The sequence below is a fragment of the Erinaceus europaeus genome, chromosome 14 (genome assembly GCF_950295315.1).
Source record: "Erinaceus europaeus chromosome 14, mEriEur2.1, whole genome shotgun sequence".
NCBI classification, from domain to species: Eukaryota; Metazoa; Chordata; class Mammalia; order Eulipotyphla; family Erinaceidae; genus Erinaceus; species Erinaceus europaeus.
This window is the reverse complement of record NC_080175.1, coordinates 1,234,089-1,253,316: the sequence shown is the minus strand read 5'-3', so window position 1 is coordinate 1,253,316 and position 19,228 is coordinate 1,234,089. Positions and strand designations below refer to the sequence as shown.

Genomic DNA, 19,228 nt, shown 5'->3' with positions numbered 1-19,228 from the left:
CTGTAGCTGAGCACTGGGGTCTCCCTGTAGCTGAGCACTGGGGTCTCTCTGTAACTGAGCACTGGGGGTCTCCCTGTAGCTGAGCACTGGGGTCTCCCTGTAGCTGAGCACTGGGGTCTCTCTGTAACTGAGCACTGGGGGTCTCTCTGTAGCTGAGCACTGGGGTCTCCCTGTAGCTGAGCACTGGGGTCTCCCTGTAGCTGAGCACTGGGGTCTCCCTGTAGCTGAGCACTGGGGTCTCCCTGTAGCTGAGCACTGGGGTCTCTCTGTAGCTGAGCACTGGGGTCTCCCTGTAGCTGAGGACCACACAGTCCCTGAGTTCTCATGCCAAGCTGTCTCTGAGAAGTGTCAGAGATCTCTGCTGAGGGTAGGCCAAGGAGAGATAGCTCTCACCAAGGCCGGTTTCCCTCCAGGGGCCCAGGTGGGGGAGCCTGTCAGGGGGAGATGGCCGCTTCCTGCCTGGTCACACATGGGCCCCTGCTCTGTGTGGGGGCTGTCAGGTGCCCGCCGACGGCCTCGCCGACGGCCTCAGGCTGCCCTCTGAGCTCTGGCTTGTGCCTCAGCGGGTAGGCCATCCTGGACCCAGCCCACATCAGTCTGGGGTGGCAGGAGAGGTGTCTGTCTGGCAGCAGGGCAGCTGTGCCCTGCATCCTGCATCTTGACATGAATGTTTGGCGGGTGGGCTAGGCTCACACTTGCATTTTCTTTGGTCATCATTAGTGGGGCTGTGTAGTGTCACGCCGATTTCTAGCGAGTGTCTCTAAGAACGTGATTAACCTTGAGGGCCGTCTTATAATCTAATTGTTAGCGATTGATTGGCTCGTCCAAGATCGATGCTCGAGGTCTGATGGGGGGTGGGTGGGTGGGCAGCTTCGGGCCCCGCCCAGCTGTTCCCAGAACCCTGAGGTGTGAGCTGAGCTTTGCAGGGTGGCATTCTGGGTGTGACTTAATGTCTCTGTGGCTGGTGGTGAGGGTGGGGCTGGGACTGCTGGTGGGGCTGGGACGTGGGGCCCTTGGAGCTGTTTGAAGTGCATTTCACAAGTGTGCACTGGGCCTTGGGGACCTCAGGCTGGAGACCTAATTGTGCAGTTGCCATGGGAACCCAATTAGACTGGCTTGCTTGGTGTGTGTGTGTGTGTGTGTGTGTGTGTGTGTGTGTGTGTGAGTGAGGGGTGGGGGGAGGCTTTCGTCTCGACCAGCAGGGAATGTCTCTGTGGAGCTGTGCCTATGCTCTGAAGGGTCTGTTTGGTTTTCTTGTTTCCCGGTCTGTGGCGCCAGTGATCAGTTCTTTGTGGAGCTGCAGCTGTGTGTGGAAGGGAGCCGTGGCCAGGTGTCCGTGGATGGAGGTGGCACCGGGTTCCAGGTGTTGGGCCCCAGATGGCGGTGGTCTAGGTGGGTCAGGTGGGGGTGGCACAGGTGGTGATGCTTCAGGTCAGGTGTCCTGTGTGGGGGCGTCCCAGGTGGAGGTGTGCCACTGCCCTGTCCCGGCCCGTTGCTTGTCTGGGTCTTGCTCTGCTAACCCTCCTGTGACACGTGCTTGATATTTCTCGCCTGGTGATTAACCTGCACTTCCCGTGGACGCTGCTTTACCTGAGGTCGCCTTCTTCAGCTGCTGGATGAGACGAGATTCTTTTGGGCCCTCTCATGCTGTTACATTTTAACTCCACACTCAAATCTAATCACCACCGTTATTGCCCCAAAAAGCTTAATTTAAAAAATGCTGGTCTGCCGACCCTGCAGTGATCTCATTTCAAAATGCCGTCTTGCCTCTGTGCTGAGGGGACTTTGATTGTTTTTGACTGTTTGCTAGCAGTGGATTCATGCCACTGTTCTAAATGCATCATGACCCTTTTCTCTGGTTTCTTTCTTTTTAAAAAACCGATCTGGGGGTCGGGCGGTGGTGCAGCGGGTTAAGTGCACGTGGCGCAGAGCACAGGGACCGGCGTAAGGATCCCGGTTCCAGCCCCCGGCTCCCCACCTGCAGGGGAGTCGCTTCACAGGCGGTGAAGCAGGTCTGCAGGTGTCTGTCTTTCTCTCCCCCTCTCTGTCTTCCCCTCCTCTCTCCATTTCTCTCTGTCCTATCCAACAACGAACGACATCAACAACAACAATAATAACCACAACAAGGCTACAACAACAAGGGCAACAAAAGGGGGGAAAATGGCCTCCAGGAGCGGTGGATTCATGGTGCAGGCACCGAGCCCCAGCAATAACCCTGGAGGCAAACAAACAAAAAAAAAAAACTGATCTAAGTTATATTTATTTCATCAGTGATTCAATATTGAGTTACAAAATTGTATGACAACAGTGTATAATTCCACACTGTTCCTGCCGCCAGCTCTGTGTCCCCATCCCCTCCACTGGAAACTGCAATAGTTCTCCCACAGGGGATAGATAGATAGATATACTCTCCATTTTTCCACATTCCTGCTATCTCTTCCTTTCTAAGTAACCCCTACACCTCTTACTACTTCTGAGTGTCCATTTTTTCCTCTTTTCTCTCAGAGAAGAGAAACAGTACCTGACTTCTGTTTCCCAGATTCCCTTCCCTTTCAGTGATGGTACAAAAAATAAGCTTCCTGGTGAAAGACACTTCGAGTCATGGTGGAGTTGGGGTTCGAGTTCTCTGCTCATCTTTCCCTAAATATCTCCCCCTCTGGGAGCCTGGACCCAGATTCTCTATGGGGAGCAGCAGGTGCAGCCTGTGTCTGTCTGTCCCTAATGGGGCAGGGCTCTGGGGAGGGGAGGCTCCAGGACACCTGGGTGAGGGCGTCTGCCCAGGGAAGTCAGGATGGTGTCATGGCAGCATCTGCAACTTGGGTACTGAGGCTTAGTGGTGTGAAGAGTGGCCACCATCCCTCGTCTTTATGGGAAGCCTGTTTCTTCTCCCCAGAAACACCTTTGTGCCCCTGTTCTGTGGAGAGTCTTGGAGTGGGAAGCAGCCAGCCCCACCCTTTAAAAGCACATGGCCCGAAAGACGTCAAACGCTGCTTGGTGATCAGTTAGGCTCTTAGGTTTGAAGAATTGGGGCCAGGGGTTGGCGCCCCTGGTTGACTGCAAGGACCCAGGTTCAAGCCCCCGGTCCCCACTTGCAGGGGGAAAGCTTCACAGGTGTTGCAGCAGGGCTGTAGGCGGTGGTCTCTTGTCTCTCCCTTCTGCCTCCCCCCCTACCCCGCAGTTTCTCTCTGTCGCTACCCACTGAACACACACACGAGGTTTTAAAAAAAGAAGTGAAACCGTTAAGTTCAATAAAAGAATAGAAAGCAAAGCGGTTAGTTGTGGTGTGACCCCAAGGCTCAGGACCGCGTTCCCCATGGGCTTCCCACTCCGTTTCCTGGCGGCCTGTGGCATCTCGTCTGAGGACCATTTACAGGCAGCCACCAGCCGGGCGGTGCAGTGACAAGACTCAGTGTCCGCGCTAGCTTTTGGAAGGGCAGGTTTTGTTCCCAGGGCCCGGGCACAGAAGGCAAGCATCACCTCAGAGATGGGGCCCTTCCACCCAGGGTGTGATCATCCCACTTCTGGGATGGACAGATGGACGGACGGGGCAGTGTGGTCCTGGTGGCAGCTTCCAGCACAGCATGGCCGGGCGGGCAGGTGGCTCTTTGCGTGTCGCCGGTCAGGTTGGAGAGGCCGCCTGTGTCCTGAGTGCCAGCAGAGTCGGGGTTGGTGTCTGGGGACAGCCCGTCAGGGACGGGACAGGAGAGCTGCCTGCCCAGGTCCTGTGACGAGTGTCTTTTGGGGGGCACCCAGGAGGAAGGCCAGTGCATCTTCTGCAGGGTGCCTGCCTCACCCCTGCCCCCAGGACTGTTCTCTGCAGGGGGACGCGAGCGTCTGGAGGCCCAGCACTCTCCTTCCAGCTCCCTCTGGAGAGTCCCAGTCGGGGCAGGTGACGGGCCACCCAAGGGCCAGCCATGCAGGGCTCCATGCCAGACTCCTCTTGGGAGGGCCTGGCACCACGATCTGTTCAGGAAATGAACGACAAAGACCAGCACGTGGGGGGCTGGCTGCCTTCTGGTGTCTTTGCTTCCTTCCTAATGGGAGACCCCGGCTCTGCAGGGGCTGGGGGCCTGGCCAAGCGGGTGATGCCCCCAGTGTGGGCCTCCTGCCCACAGGCTTTCTAGCAGGGTCTTTGCTGGGTCCACTCTGACTGGTCACTGTGCCCTGCCCCGCCCCAGGTCACGGGGCCTCGGGGCCTGTGTGTGATGCCCCCTTCCCATCCACCCTGCTGTCACTGACCAACGAGACCCCCCCCAAAGGGCCGTGCCTGCCCCCTGCTCCCGAGAAAGGAAGGCTGCTCGTGGGGCATCGGCAGTCCCCCGGGGGGAGGGCAGGGCTGCCTACTTGGTGTCCCTGGGGTTTGGGGAAGCAGAGCCGGTGAGCACCGCGGGGAGAGTGACAGACTGTGGTGTCCACACTCCTTTCCTGCCAGAGCCTGTGTTCTCAAGTTTTGTGCCCACTGCTGTGACACCCAGGTGCCCAGAGACCCTTGGCCATGAGCCACAGCCCCTTTTAACCTCCAGGGTTCCCACTGGGCTCAGTGCCGACACTAGGAACCCCTGTTCCCGGCAGCCGCTTTGTCCGTTTTATGGATAGAGACAAAGAGAAGTTGAGAGGAGGGGTGACAGAGAGACCTACAGACTTGCTTCACCACTCGTGAAGCTTCCTTCCTGCAGGTGGGGAGCCAGGGCTCGAACCCGGATCCTTGCGAGGGTCCTTGTGCTTCGTAGCATGTATGCTTAACCGGGTGCACCACCACCAGGGCCCCCTGGACATTCCTGGACCTTGTGCAGCCTCCTTTGCTGAAGTGGGGGTATCATGTCAGCAGGGTGCTTTGGGGAGCTCAAGTGTCTTGTGGAGCCGAGCTCAAGGTTGGGTAGGGAAGCCCCAAAGTGTGGGCCCTGCCTCCACAGATGGCCCCCCAGGGTGGGGCGCGCCGGCTCCCCCAGATGGCCCAGGCCAGGCGGCTCTCACTGTTGTGTGTGTGCGGGGGGGCTGGGGTCCTGCTGCTTCCCGGCTCTGGATCCACAGTGGCTTCTCCACCCCACCTGCCCCTGACGCTTCCCACCGGCCCTGTCCACCCAAGTCTGGAAACACCCTTCAGAGCCTGGGGGGGCCCACAGACCTCTGGACCCTGGGGCTTGGGCCTGGGACTGCTGAAGCCAGCCCTGTGTGCTGCCCTGGGGGTCTGCCGGCCCCGGCGTGGACGGGTGTTTGAAGGACAGTCTGTGATGTGTACAGGCAGGGCCGAGGCGGGGAGGGCGGGCCATGGTCAGGACCAAGGGGTCCAGCCTCGGGGGCGGCCGGTCCTATAAAGGGAGATGAGAGAAGCTTCCCTCAGCCTTCAGAGCACTTCACACTGGCAGCAGAGAGAGGCTGTCTCTGCCTGCATCCTGGCTGGACGTGACAGCAGCCGGAGCCCCCTTCCCAGGCCTGGGTGCCGGCCTGCCCTGGGGCGCGCGTGGGCCCAGCCCAGGAAGTGAGGGCAGGACAGGTGTGAGAAGCCCACCCCCAGGGCCCAGGCTGCGGGCAGGCAGGCTGCTGCCTGGGCAGGGGTGGCCTCCCCGCTCCCCGTCTCACTTGCCGTGAAACTGTCCCTTCATGTTCCAGGGCGATGGGCTCGGCCTGTGAGGTGACGTGCACGACGGTGGCCAGCCCCCTGGGGCCCATCGAGCTCTCAGGCTGTGAGCAGGGCCTGCATGGGATCCAGCTGCCCAGAGGGGGCACGCCGGGAGCCAGGTGAGTGCCCGCAAGACGCGCTCGGGGACACGGGGCGTGTGTGACAGAAATGAACCACCTCACGGCAGCCTGCCGTCCTCTCTCTGTGGGACACGGCTGCTGGCCGCCTCTTCACTCCCGAGCCAGCGAGTGGGTGTCACGCACAATTTGGGCAGCCGGGGTGTGACCGACGGATCCTTTGAGAGCGAGCGAAGGGGCCTACAGGGTGCGCACTCTCCAGGAGGACAGCCTGGCCGCGGCGTCTCCACTGAGAAATGCCCGTGTGTCAAGGGTGGCTGTTTGCAGAGAGTGTCCCAGAAAGTGCCGCCGGGGTCCTCTGTGGGCAAGCGAGGGGCTGGGCAGTGGGGCACCCGGCCAAGCACACATGCTCCCAAGATAAGGACCTGGGTTCGAGCCCCCATTCTCCAGCTGCAAGGGGGATGATTCGTGAGCAATGAAGCAGGGCTTCAGGTATTTCTCTCTGTCTTTGTCTGTCTCTCTCTCTCTCTCTCTCTTTGCCTCCAGGGGTATCGCTGGGGCTCAGTGTCGGCACTAGGAAGCCACTGCTCCTGGCTACCATTGTTTCCATTTCATTGGACAGGACAGAGAGAAAGTGAGAGAGGAAGGGGAGAGAGGGGGGGAGAGGGAGAGAGAGAGAGGGAGAGGGAGAGGGAGAGAGGGAGAGGGGGAGAGGGAGAGAGAGAGAGGGAGAGGGAGAGGGGGAGAGGGAGAGAGAGAGGGAGAGGGGGAGAGGGAGAGAGAGAGAGGGAGAGGGAGAGGGGGAGAGGGAGAGAGAGAGAGGGAGAGGGGGAGAGGGAGAGAGAGAGGGAGCAGGGCCAGGCAGGTAGTGGCACACCTGGTTACACCCGCGTTACAGTGAGCAAGGACCTGGGTTCAAGGCCCTGAGTGGTGAAGCAGGGCTGCAGGTGACTCTCTGTCTCTTTCCCTCTCTCTGCCTTCTCTTTCCCTCTAAATTTTTCTGTCTCTACTCAATAACAAATTAAAAAATCAATAGAGAGAGAAGGGGAAGAGAGCAAGAGAGAGGGAGAAAGATAGGCACTTGCAGACCTGCTTCACCGCTTGTGAAGGTGGGGAGTGGGGGCTTGAACCTGAGTGTGTCGCTGCCCTTAGTACTGTGTGTACCTAGCTGGGTACGTCACCGTCTGGCCCCCTCTGTCCTTTTCTGTCTCCCCTCCACTCTCAATTCCTCTCTGTCCTATTTCATGAATAAATTTAGAAGGAAAGAAATAGTAGGGAAGTGGCTGCCTGGATTGTGGGATGGTGGATTAGTCTTGCTGGCACCGCAGTAATCCTGGTGACAGAAAAAAAAAAAAAAGTTGACTGTGAACTTGGGGAAGAAGCTGAAGAAACAAATAGGGACAGAAGGGGGAACTCCAAGCAGAACTGGGACTGGGTTTGGTGTGTCACCCCAAAGTCAAGGACTCCGGGTGGGGAAGGGTTCAGGTCCTGGAACATGATGGCGGAGGAGGGGCTGGTGCGGGTGGGGGTGTCATGTAGGGAACTGAGAGGCACTACACATGAGCCAAGGACTGTGTTTCACTGTTGACTGTAAACCGTTAATCCCCCAATAAAGGCAAAAGAAGTTGAAGAAGTGGAGGCTGCCGAGATCAGCACCTCAGAGGGAGGAGGGGGATTGCTCTCACACCTGTCCTTTGTGACCTTAGCCAGGAGGGGCTCCTGGGGACGGGGTGCCGGCCAGGGCTCCCCTGCCAGCCACAGCTGAGTGTCTGCTGGACAGGACAGGCCTCCAGCCTTGCTCTGTGCACCTGGGGCAACGAGCACACTGCCCTCCGGGAATCAGGAGGTACGGGGCAGGGGAGCTCACCTTACAGAACGTGTGGCTCATGCTGTAATGGCGGGGGCTTGGACCCCAGCACCTCATGGGGGCACCGCGGATGGTGGAGAAAAGTGAAGTCCTGACACCAACCAGGAGAAGCCCTGGGTGCAGGGAGCAGTCCTTCTTCCAGCGTTTGCCCTTCTTCCGCAGCCAGTCCGCAGCGTCAGGTGGAGCCTGACTTCAAGTTTCGAGACCTCCTTTGAATCTGGAGAGGTGGCAGTCATTGACTATGTGGGTCATAGTCTGTCTGGAGCCGCAGGGGCAGTTCGGGTCGTCTCTGGCTCCCCAGCGATGGAACATAGCGGCGCACCGGCCATGGCCTGTTCGATAGCGATTGAGGAGGGCCCGATCATAAGGTGCTAGGTCAAAGCCGGGTTGACGCTCGCAGGGGTCTGTGATGAGGTGTTTGTTCTTTACGTCAGCTGACTGCCAACTCTGTTTCTAAGAGTCTGGAACAGAGAAGTTCAGTGTAGGCGTAGGGGACCAGATTGGGTGACGAGACGTCAAGCATTGAACAGGGTGGGCGAAGATATCCGCGTATATTGGCAGGTCTGGTCGAGCGTAGACATGGGAAATGAACTTAGATGATGCCGCATCCCGACGAATATCTGGCGGGGCGATGTTGCTAAGAACTGGCAGCCATGGAACCGGGGTGGAACGGATGGTTCCAGAAATTATCCTCATGGAGGAATATAATTTGGAATCGACCAAGTGGACATGGGGGCTACGGAACCATACTGGGGCACAGTATTCTGCAGTGGAATAGCATAATGCCAGAGAGGATGATCGCAGTGTGGAAGCGCTCGCGCCCCATGAGGAGCTGGCCAGTCTTGCAATGATGTGATTCCTCGCGCCCACCTTTGCTGCAGTTTTCATGAGATGTTCGTGAAATGACAGAGTGCGATCGAGAGTAACGCCAAGATAGACTGGCTGGGCAGCCCTGAGTGCAGGGAGCAGTCCTAGGTGCAGGGAGCAGTCCTAGGTGCAGGGCCCGTGTGGGGAAGGAATGCAGGTCCACCCCTCTGAGTCCACGGCGGCAGTGGGGACCTTGTCTGGCCCCTTGGGCTGTGTCACGTGACCAGGCAGGTCTCTGGGTGCTGGGGAGAGGAGAGGAGAGGAGAGGAGAGGAGAGGAGAGGAGAGGAGGGGAAACTGTTTATCTTAGTAAACACTGCAGTGATCAAGGAAAAACCAAGGCATACTCCCAGAGGGATAAAGAATAGGAAAGCTATCAGGGGAGGGGAGGGGATGGGATACGGAGCTCTGGTGGTGGAAATTGTGTGGAGTTGTTCCCCTCTTATTCTATGGTTTTGTTAATGTCTCCTTTTTTAAATAAATTAAAAAAACAATAATTTTAAAATTGAAAGAAAAAAAAATAAGGCAAAGGCAAAAGCACATTGCAGAATTCCTAAAGCCAGCTGCCCGGTGTGGACTGAGTTTGGTGAGCGTGTGTAGCCAACAGACGGCGTCCCCTTGGGGGCCCGGGGTCCTTTTATAGACAGGTTTGCAAAATGTGGGGGACCTCACATACAAAGAGGGCGGTTTGGGCAGGAAACAGAAGGAAGCATTGGGCCAATGATGAAAGGTCTTTAAAGCCTGGCGTGAGATGGCTGCCCTGAAGATAGCAGGTTTGACCAGGGACAGACAGACACAGGCCGGGGGTGTTTATTCACCTGCCAACGCCCATGTCCAGCAGAGAAGCAGTTCCAGAAGCCAGAACTCCCACCTTCTGCTCCCCATAAAGATCTTTGGCCCATGCTCCCAGAGGGGTGAGTGGTGGGGGAGATGGTTAGAGGAACCTCAGTTCCACCAGGAACCCAAGATGTTTGTCCCTAGAAACCTTGTTTTTATCCCATCACTGAAAGGAAAGTGGATCTGAAAAGCGCCAGAGGAAGCCGGCTGCTGTTTCTGTTATCTGAGAGAGAAGAGGAAAAGGCGGGACACTCGGAAGTAGTAGGTGTGGATGAGCTAGAAAGGGAGTGAGGGTGGGAGGTTCAGCATGATGGCTCTGCAGAGAGACTCTTGTGCTTGAGGCTCCACAGTCCAAAGTTCAAGCCCCCCCAAAAGATAGATAGATAGATAGATAGATTAGATTAATAGACAGATTAGATTAATTGATTAGATTAATAGACAGATTAGATTAATAGATTAGACTGATAGATTATATTAATAGATAGATCCGATTAGTAGATTAGTAGATAGATACATAGATTGATTAATAGATAGATTAGGTTAATAGATAAATAGATGATAGATTGATTAATAGGTAGATAGATTAAATAGACAGATTAGATTAATCGATTAGATTGATAGATTATATTAATAGATCAGATTAGTAGATAGATACATTGATTGATAGATTAGGTTAATAGATAAATAGATGATAGATTGATTAATAGGTAGATTAGATAGATACATACATAGATAAATAGACAGATAGATTAGATTAATAGATCAGATTAGTAGATAGATACATAGATTGATTAATAGATTAGATTAATAGATAAATAGATGATAGATAAATAGATGATAGATGATAGATTGATTAATAGGTAGGTAGATAGATAGATAGATAGATAGAGGGGCCGGGTGGGGATGCACCTGGTTGAGCGCACATGTTATAGTGCACAAGGACCCAGGTTCAAGCCCCCAGTCTCCACCTGCTCTCCACCTGCAGGGGGAAACTTCAAAAGTGGTGAGGCAGGGCTGCAGGGGTCTCTGTCTCTTTCCCTCTCTATCTCTCTCTCCCCTCTCAATTTCTAGCTGTCTCTATCCAATAGATAATTAAAAAAAATTTAACAATAAAGTCAGCCCATATCTGTGACCTTGGGAGAACCACTGCAGTGTCCAGTGGAGGGGATGGGGACACAGAGCTCTGGTGGTGGGAACAGTGTGGAATTGAACCCTTACTATCTTCTAGTTTTCTAAATCAGTATTAAATCATTAATAAAAAATGCAAAAAAAGAATACTTTTTTTTTTTAAGACAGCAGGTTTAAGCTCAGCACAGAATGACACCTGCCTCTCAGAGGCTCCTGCCCGTCTTCTCTGTCACAGGCAAAGACTTGAATGTCCGGGAGCTCGGACTGCCCTGGGGCTGCGGCCTGCTGTCCAGCAGGCGAGGGTCACGCAGAGCTGACAGGAGCAGCCTGCCGGACACAGCAGACAAACGTTCCCCACCGAGACAGCTTTCCGGAGGCCCCTCCCTGCAGTTCCCGCCCCGCGCCCTGTCTGTCCTCACAGCCGACCTCTGTCCTGAAGGGAGTTGGTGCGGTGTGCCTGCAGCTTGCTTCCTGTGCAGCGTGGTGTCAGTGGTGGCCGTGTCTCGTGCGACTGTCCAGTGTGGGAGCACTCAGGGCCGCTCTGAGCAGAGTTGCGGAGACCCTGTGTTCCCTGTCTCTTGTGGATGTGTGTCCCCATCCCTGGGGAGCGAGCTTGAGGCTGGCCTACCTGAGCAATGCCTGTTCCCGACACCACAGCTCCCCACCTGGCCTCTGCGGGTGTGTGGCGTGAGCTCCCGTGTCCCCCTGCGCCGTCCTTGCGGGTGTCCACCATGTCCTGCGGCACGTCTGTGGCGGCCAGGCGTCTGCCCCTCCGTGGCGTCTCTTGCTTTGTGGCTGTGGCTGTGGCTCTGGACATCTGGGGCCTGCCTTGTTTTGCTGTTCCAGATTATCTTTCTTTTTTTTAATCTTTGATTTATTATTAGAGATAGAAATTGAGAAGGGAAGAGGGAGATCGAGAGGGAAAAAGACAGAGAGGCACCTGCAGCCCTGCTTCACCACTCGTGAAGCTTCCCCCCTGCAGGTGGTCTTGAACCCGGGTCCTTGGCGCACGGTAATGTGAGTGTTTAACCAGATGCACCGCCGTCTGGCCCTGGGACTGTTTTCCTAAGGGTCGGAAACATGATTTTTCCAGAATTGCTGTTCGGGGGGAAGTTCAGCCTTGCTGTTGTCACTGAACGTTTTCGTGTCATTAAGCATCATTTGCCTCCTGAAGTGTCCGGGAAGCTCCCGCTGCCGGTCCTTGGACAGGCTGTGTGCTGGGCCCTTTGGGTCAGGGTTCGAGAGCTCCTGTCCGAACTCCCTTTTGGGGCTTCTTGTTGCCACTCTGCTTTCTGGCCGTCATCAGCACTGCTGGTTTTCAGAACTCTTCATAGCACGTCACCAGGGCCTGTCGCCGACACCGGGCGGCCATCTGGGTGAGTGCCGTGGGCTCTGTCTGAGGCTGTCTCTGGCCCGCTGGCCGCAGCGCCCTGTGCCCAGCTGGCCGGGTCCCTTAGCGCCAAGCCCTGGATTAAGAACGAGGCCCTCTGACTTGTGTGCTCCTGTGGGTGTGTCTCTAAGCTCTCCTAGAACCCAGGTTTCCAGTTCTACTCTGTCTTTACTAGAATTCTGATTGAAGCTCTTCTTCCCAAGTGCTGAAAGGGTGCTGCTTACTCGGCAGGAGAGAGACCAGGAACTCTGGCTGAGCGGGAACGCAGTGTATCTTTATTGATCAGAGACAACGCTTTTATAGGATAGAACCAGAAGTGGCAAGTCGGAAAAGGAAATGGCTAGGAAAGGGGGTGGAGAAAAGGAAAGAGCCAGCTAAGGTAGGAGCTTCCTTAGCAACTGCTGCAAGGGTTTTAACTGGTGGGATTAATGTTACCCTGCAGGCAGGGAAGGTCTTGAGGTAGAAAGAAGACAGATCAAAGGGATGGAATTGGGTGGGGATCTTTCAGGCCAAACAGTGACTACGTAGATAGGCCATGGTATCGGGAATTCAGGGGAGCTGGCTTAATGCCCGACGAGAGAGAGAGAGGGAGAGGGAGAGAGAGGGAGAGGAAAGAGACACACCGCAGAACTGCTCCACTTCTTCTTCTAGCGTTTGCCCTTCTTCCGCAGCCAGTCAACAGCGTCAGCTTGAGCCTGATGTCAAGTTTCGAGACCTCCTTTGAATCTGGAGAGGTGGCAGTTGTTGACTATGTGGGTCACAGTCTGTCTGGAGCCGCAGGGGCAGTTCGGGTCGTCTCTGGCTCCCCAGCGATGGGACATAGCGGCGCACCGGCCATGGCCTGTTTGATAGCGATTGAGGAGGGCCCGATCATAACGTGCCAGGTCAGAGCCGGGTGGGCGCTCGCAGGGGTCTGCGATGAGGTGCTCCACTGCTAAGAAACTTCTCCTTTGTATTGGTGCCCTCCCAGGTAGTGGATGGGACTCCTTGTGCTTGATGAAGTGTGCACTCTGGGGCAGGGGGCAGTGGAGCACCCGGTTAAGTGCACATAGTACTAAGCGCGAGGACCCGGGTTTGAGCCCCCGGCTCCCCACCTGCAGGGGGGGACATTTCACAAGTGGTGAAGCAGGTCTGCAGGTGTCTCTGTGTCTCTCTCCCTCTCTGTCTCCCCCTCCCCTCTCAGTTTCTCTCTGTCCTACCTAATAAAATGAAATAATAAATTTTTTAAAAAAATGAAAATGGCCTCCAGGAGCAGTGGATTCATAGTGCAGGCACTGAGCCCCAGTGATTACCATGGAGGCAAGAAAATAAAAATATAAAAATTAGCACACGGCATGCACTCTGCGTGCTGAGCTGTCTCCCGGCCCCCCGTGCCGTCTCTTGCAAGGGAGCCCCCACTCCCGGCCCCCACGGCTCCCTGCTCGTGTCCAGGGCTCCCCTGTCCTCAGCCGCTGCCTGTGTGACCAACACGGGGACCTTGTGTGTCTTCTGGAAGCCTCAGCTCCACTCACTTTGGTATTCCAAGCCAGCTTAAACCTTTTATTTTACCTTTAAACTGTCGCTCTGATCTATTACAATTGATTTTTCCTGTTAATCTTCCAGCCTGCCGCCAGCTGAAGCCACTTACTCTGGAGGCTGCAGGGAGGAGGCGTAAGGTTCTTGTCCACGGCCTGTTGGTGGCGGGTCCCGACGGTCAGCTGGCTGCCTCCTCCCAGACGCTCTGGCCTTTGTTTCTCTTCTGTTGCCCTGCCAGGTCATGGAGGATACCCCGTGTCTGGTCACTGCAGCCCAGAGCCGGTGGGCACACACCTTGCTCGGGTCTGAGACTCACCTCTTTTCCCATTTCTGTTATTGTCTTTCTTTCTTTTTTATTTTATTTTGCCTCCCTCTGGACACACACCTTGCTCGGGTCTGAGACTCACCTCTTTTCCCATTTCTGTTATTGTCTTTCTTTCTTTTTTATTTTATTTTGCCTCCAGGGCTGTCGCTGGGGCTGTGTGCCGGCACTACCAATCCACTGCTCCTGGAGGCCATTTTTTCCATTTCATTGGCTAGGACAGAGAGAAGATGGTAGGAGAGGGAGAGAGAGAGAGAGGGGGAGACACCTGCAGACCTGCTCCGACGTTTGTGAAGCTTTCCCGCAGGTAGGGACCCGGGGCTCAAACCCAGACCCTTGCGCTTCGTGCTGTGTGTGCTCAGCCCAGGAGGACCACCGCCCGGCCCCCTCCCCTCCCACTTATTCTGCGCACACCTCAGGTCCCCGAGGCGACCTTGGCAAGGCCCGGGGTCCAGCCCTGAGAAGTGGCCATGAACCTGCTCGAGGACCCGAGAAGGGGAGCGTGCTGCTTCCCGTCCTTCTGCCCCCCCCCCACCCCGGGCTGGAGGAGCAGATGGTTAGGCCCTGACCTCCTGGTGCCAGACCCAAGGGACGCGGTGCTCCCTGGCCGCAGGTGACCCTGTCCCTTGGGTGAGGGCTCAGAGTCCACCCTCGCCCAGTGTCTCTGTCCCTGCTTCACCTGCTCCAAACCAATGGCTGCTTGGCGTAGCCGCCTGGGACTTCTCTGGGAGGGAAGAGCCTTCCACCTGAGAGCAGGAAAGTCACTCGCAGCTCTGAGAAGGAAAGGGAGAGGTGGGCATCATGTGAGCTTGGGACGTGGGCTGCCAGGGACGTGGGCTGCCAGGGACGTGGGCTGCCAGGGACGTGGGCTTCCAAGGTTCCAGGGACGTGGGCTCTCAGGGATGTGGACTCCAGGGACAAGGGCAACCAGGGATGTGGGCTGTCAGGGACGTGGGCTGTCAGGGACAAGGGCTACCAGGGATGTGGGCTGCCAGGGACGTGGGCTGTCAGGGACAAGGGCTACCAGGGATGTGGGCTGCCAGGGACGTGGGCTGTCAGGGACGTGGGCTGTCAGGGACGTGGGCTGTCAGGGACAAGGGCTACCAGGGACGTGGGCTGTCAGGGACGTGGGCTACCAGGGACGTGGGCTGTCAGGGACGTGGGCTGCCAGGGACGTGGGCTGTCAGGGACGTGGGCTGTCAGGGACGTGGGCTGCCTGGGACATGGGCTGCCAGGGATGTGGGCTGCCAGGGACGTGGGCTTCCAAGGTTCCAGGGACGTGGGCTCTCAGGGATATGGACTCCAGGGACATGGGCTACCAGGGATGTGGGCTGTCAGGGACGTGGGCTGTCAGGGACGTGGGCTGTCAGGGACGTGGGCTGTCAGGGACAAGGGCTACCAGGGACGTGGGCTGTCAGGGACGTGGGCTGCCAGGGACGTGGGCTGCCAGGGACGTGGGCTGTCAGGGACATGGGCTGCCAGGGACGTGGGCTGCCAGGGACGTGGGCTTCCAAGGTTCCAGGGACGTGGGCTCTCAGGGATGTGGACTCCAGGGACATGGGCTGCCAGGGACGTGGGCTGTCAGGGACGTGGGCTGTCAGGGACGTGGGCTGCCAGGGACGTGGGTTGTCAGGGACGTGGGCTGTCAGGGACGTGGGCTGTCAGGGACGTGGGCTGTCAGGGACAAGGGCTACCAGGGACGTGGGCTGTCAGGGACGTGGGCTGCCAGGGACGTGGGCTGCCAGGGACGTGGGCTGCCAGGGACGTGGGCTGTCAGGGACATGGGCTGCCAGGGACGTGGGCTGCCAGGGACGTGGGCTTCCAAGGTTCCAGGGACGTGGGCTCTCAGGGATGTGGACTCCAGGGACATGGGCTGCCAGGGACGTGGGCTGTCAGGGACGTGGGCTGTCAGGGACGTGGGCTGTCAGGGACGTGGGTTGTCAGGGACGTGGGCTGTCAGGGACGTGGGTTGTCAGGGACGTGGGCTGTCAGGGACAAGGGCTGCCAGGGACGTGGGCTGTCAGGGACGTGGGCTGCCAGGGATGTGGGCTGTCAGGGACAAGGGCTACCAGGGACGTGGGCTGCCAGGGACGTGGTATGCTTGGGATCATATCGTGTGCCTGCTCTCTGATGGCCCATTAGAGCGTCTGTGGCATGGGTGGAGGCTGTGGTCTAGGGTGTCCCCCAACAGCCCCTTGTCTGAGTGGAGGAGTGGCTGGGAATGGACGCTGGCTGCCCGTGGGAGCCCCAGGCCCCACACACGGAGGGAGTGGGGGGATTTATCCAGTGACCCCCTTTCTGTATTCTGGCAGCCAGACCGTCTGGAGTGGTGAGTGTGTCCTGTGTTTCTGAGGATACTGCTGTCTGTGGCTTTGCTCGCTGGGCTGCCGGCCTTCCCCAGGGTCAGGCAGGGTGCGGGGTGTGCACGGAGCGGAATTCAGAAGCACCGGAGTCTCGCTTTGGCTGAGTGACATGCCACTGGCGCCAGACTCCTCCCGGGTGGGCCTTCTAGGTGCTGTGTGGGTGACGTTGAGAACGTGGTGAGGGCTTGGCCGTGGGTCATGTAGACAGGCTTGGGGCCACAAAACTGGCCAGACATCCCCCTTCACCTGAGCCGGCACCAGGGACTGACATGGGGACACTGGGGAGGGTGGCGTGTCCCCCAGGGGTGCGTGAGTGTGTGTGCAGGACGCAGCTGGGCCCAGCGGGGGACAAGGAGGACTGGGACGTGGACCCCCTCAGCTCCAGCTCTGAGGTGACACTCCTGCCCCATGGTGGCAGGGGAGTCGGGGAGAGTCGGGGACCTCGCCACATCTTGGTCTGGGGGTCACCTCACTGCACTGGGTGCGTCCCTTCACCTTTGATCTGTGGACCAGTGGGGCATAATCCCGAGGAGTCTGACACAGAAGTGTGCAGAGCCAGGCCTGAGAGGTGACCCAGAGAGGTGACAAAGAGAGGTGACCCCAGAGAGGTGACCCAGAGAGGTGACCCCAGAGAGGTGACCCCAGAGAGGTGACAAAGAGAGGTGACCCAGAGAGGTGACCCCAAGAGAGGTGACAAAGAGAGGTGACCCAGAGAGGTGACCAAGAGAGGTGACCCCAGAGAGGTGACCCAGAGAGGTGACCAAGAGAGGTGACCCCAGAGAGGTGACCCAGAGAGGTCACCCAGAGAGGTGACCCCAGAGGGGTGACCCAGAGGGGTGACCAAGAGAGGTGACCCCAGAGAGGTGACCCCGAGAGGTGACTCCAGAGAGGTGACCCCACAGAGGTGACTCCAAAGAGGTGACCCCAGAGAGATGACCCCAGAGAGGTGACCCCAGAGAGGTAACCCGGCTGGGTCCTAGGAGCTTGGCACTGGGGCAGGCGGGGGCAGCAGGGACCCAGGGCTGGGGTCCCAGGGTGAGAGTGCTGGCAGCCCCTTCCCACACAGACCCTCTTAGTAACCCCCCCATGTATCCCTGATGTGTGTGAAAATATTAAAAGCACTTGTATATTACATTAAAAATCATGTCAGCTGCACAGCTTTTTTCTATTTATTAAAACTTTTCAAGCAGTGAAAACATTTTACTTGTTAATGAGGAAAGTAGGAAATTAATGACACAGAGCTGGGCCCGCTCCCCCCACCCACGATTCCGAGCCCGGCCCGGCGAGCATGTGCGGACAGATTGAATGATTTGCATCAGAACGTCTCTTCCCAGCTTAATATCCTGATATTCTGGGTCAAGAGCTGCTTCTCTGGGAGACCGCGCCCGTGCGGAGCCTCAATCATGAGACCGCTGCCCTCGCCCGTGGGGACACAGCCACGCTCCCAGGTGACGTCACGGGGTCCTCGTGGCGGGTGATACAGGCCACAGCAGGTGGCCCTGGCCACACCTGGCCGCCCACGGGAGAGGCGCTGGGAGCGTCCCTGCAAGACCAGGTCCTGGCTCAGAGGGGACCCCGCCCTCCGGGACCCTGGATGTCGGGTGGGTGTGTGTGTGTGTCTGGGGGGCTGATGGAATGGTCCCGGCAGCTTAGGGGAGCACGGGGACCACACAGCAGGCACAGTGAGAGGACCCAGAAGCTCAGGGGTGGGGGCACCAGGAAGGGAGGAGGCAGTGGGCTTCCTGTGAGCTGTCCCCTTCCCTGCCCCCCTGGCTCAGCCCCTTCTTGGAAAGAACCGCCTTCCCTGATGAAGGAGACTTATGCGGAAGCGTCCCTCCCCAGGCTTTGGGTGCACTTGTGTGAAGATGTGATTCCAGGAGCTATGGCAACCGTTCTGTGACCATGAGGTTGAAGCTGGAGAGAGAGGGAGATGTTGAGGGCAGAGGTGGGTCCAGCACTGTCTCTGGACACACATCCACAGCATGTGTCAATGACTTGTACCTGGTGAGCTGGTGTCACCTGTGAGACACCTACTTTCCTCTCAGCAGACGCAGAAAGACACAGGGGCGGTGCCGACCTTGGCCACCACAGGGAGCACTTCCCTTGGCCTAGCTGGCTGGGCGCTCACGAGAGAGCACAAGGACCCGGGTTCCATCCCCGGCTCCCCACCTGTAGGGAGAAAAGCTTCACGAGCGGTGAAGCAGGGCTGCGGGGGTCTCTCTGTCTCTCTCCCTCTGTCTCCCTTCCCTCCTGATTTCTCTTTGTCTCTGTCCACCAAATAATGATGATGGTGAAATAAAATAAGGGAACCTGGTGCTCTGCATTGAAAGCCCTGTCACTGGGAAGTCGTCTCACAGACTCTGGCCTTCGGGTGGGCCAGTGCTGTCACACCCTCGCCCAGCGGGAGCCTCCTGTCCCTCCAGGGTCCCAGCAGCGGCACCTTCCCATGTCTGACTCCTCAGGATGACTGATGACCTTGGGCTGGCGCTCTCCACCCGGCTCCTCACCCCCGGGCCCTTCAGAGCCTTCTGGAGCCTGAGAGTGTTGGGTGTGGACGTGGACGTGGCTGGCCCACCCGTGGAAGCACCCAGCCCCGGGGTCACTCGCCCTTCCCGCCTGGTCACACGACGCCTGTTCTGGTTCTGTCTCCCAGGCCCTCTTTCACTCTGTGCAGAACGTGGCCTTGGCGCCCCTGTTGCCTTTGGCGGGTCATACAGTGGTCACTTCAGAGAGGCGGACAGGGGCCTGGAGAGTGTGGCCAGGGGCACCCAGGTCCCAGGTGGGTTCCAGGGTGGGCAGGGATGTTGGCGGATCTGGGGCTGAGCTGAACAAGGGGCCTTCAGACTGGGGAGGGTAGCCCCCTCGCTCGACTACCTGCATCCCTGTGGGTGGGTATGCCAGGCACCTCTGGGCCCGGGTGTCAGCAGGCAGCAGGGTGGGGTGGTGGGTACCCCAGGATTTACTGCGCTCTCCTCCCCGTCATCCCCCAAGTATTAATTTTAACTCCACTAATAAGAAGCTGAGCACGGTGGAATTATGGGTTCAGCCTTGCTCTGCAAAAGGTCAGTTGTTAAAAAGGCAGAGCCTGACATTCTGGGAGAGAGACGCCCGTTAATCATCCCTGAGCAGGACGTGAGGTGCCCCCGTGGACCCTCGTGGCAGCCGGGCGGCTCCTCGGGACGGTGTGGTGACCCCCACCTGTGGCCATGCCCCCGGGGACGCCACGGCCACGTGAGCCCAACC

General features: G+C 57.7%; 1 protein-coding gene across 1 annotated transcript in view; it reads left to right on the top strand.

Annotated features, from left to right (window-relative positions):
• The window catches only part of MGMT (O-6-methylguanine-DNA methyltransferase), a 126,174-nt gene that overhangs the window by 5,989 nt on the left and 100,957 nt on the right, over nt 1-19,228 (top strand). The window contains exon 2 of the mRNA XM_060171083.1: nt 5,611-5,739. Within this exon, the coding sequence (XP_060027066.1) occupies nt 5,615-5,739 (125 nt within the window). The 5' untranslated portion in view covers nt 5,611-5,614. The remainder of the gene's footprint in view (nt 1-5,610; nt 5,740-19,228) is intronic.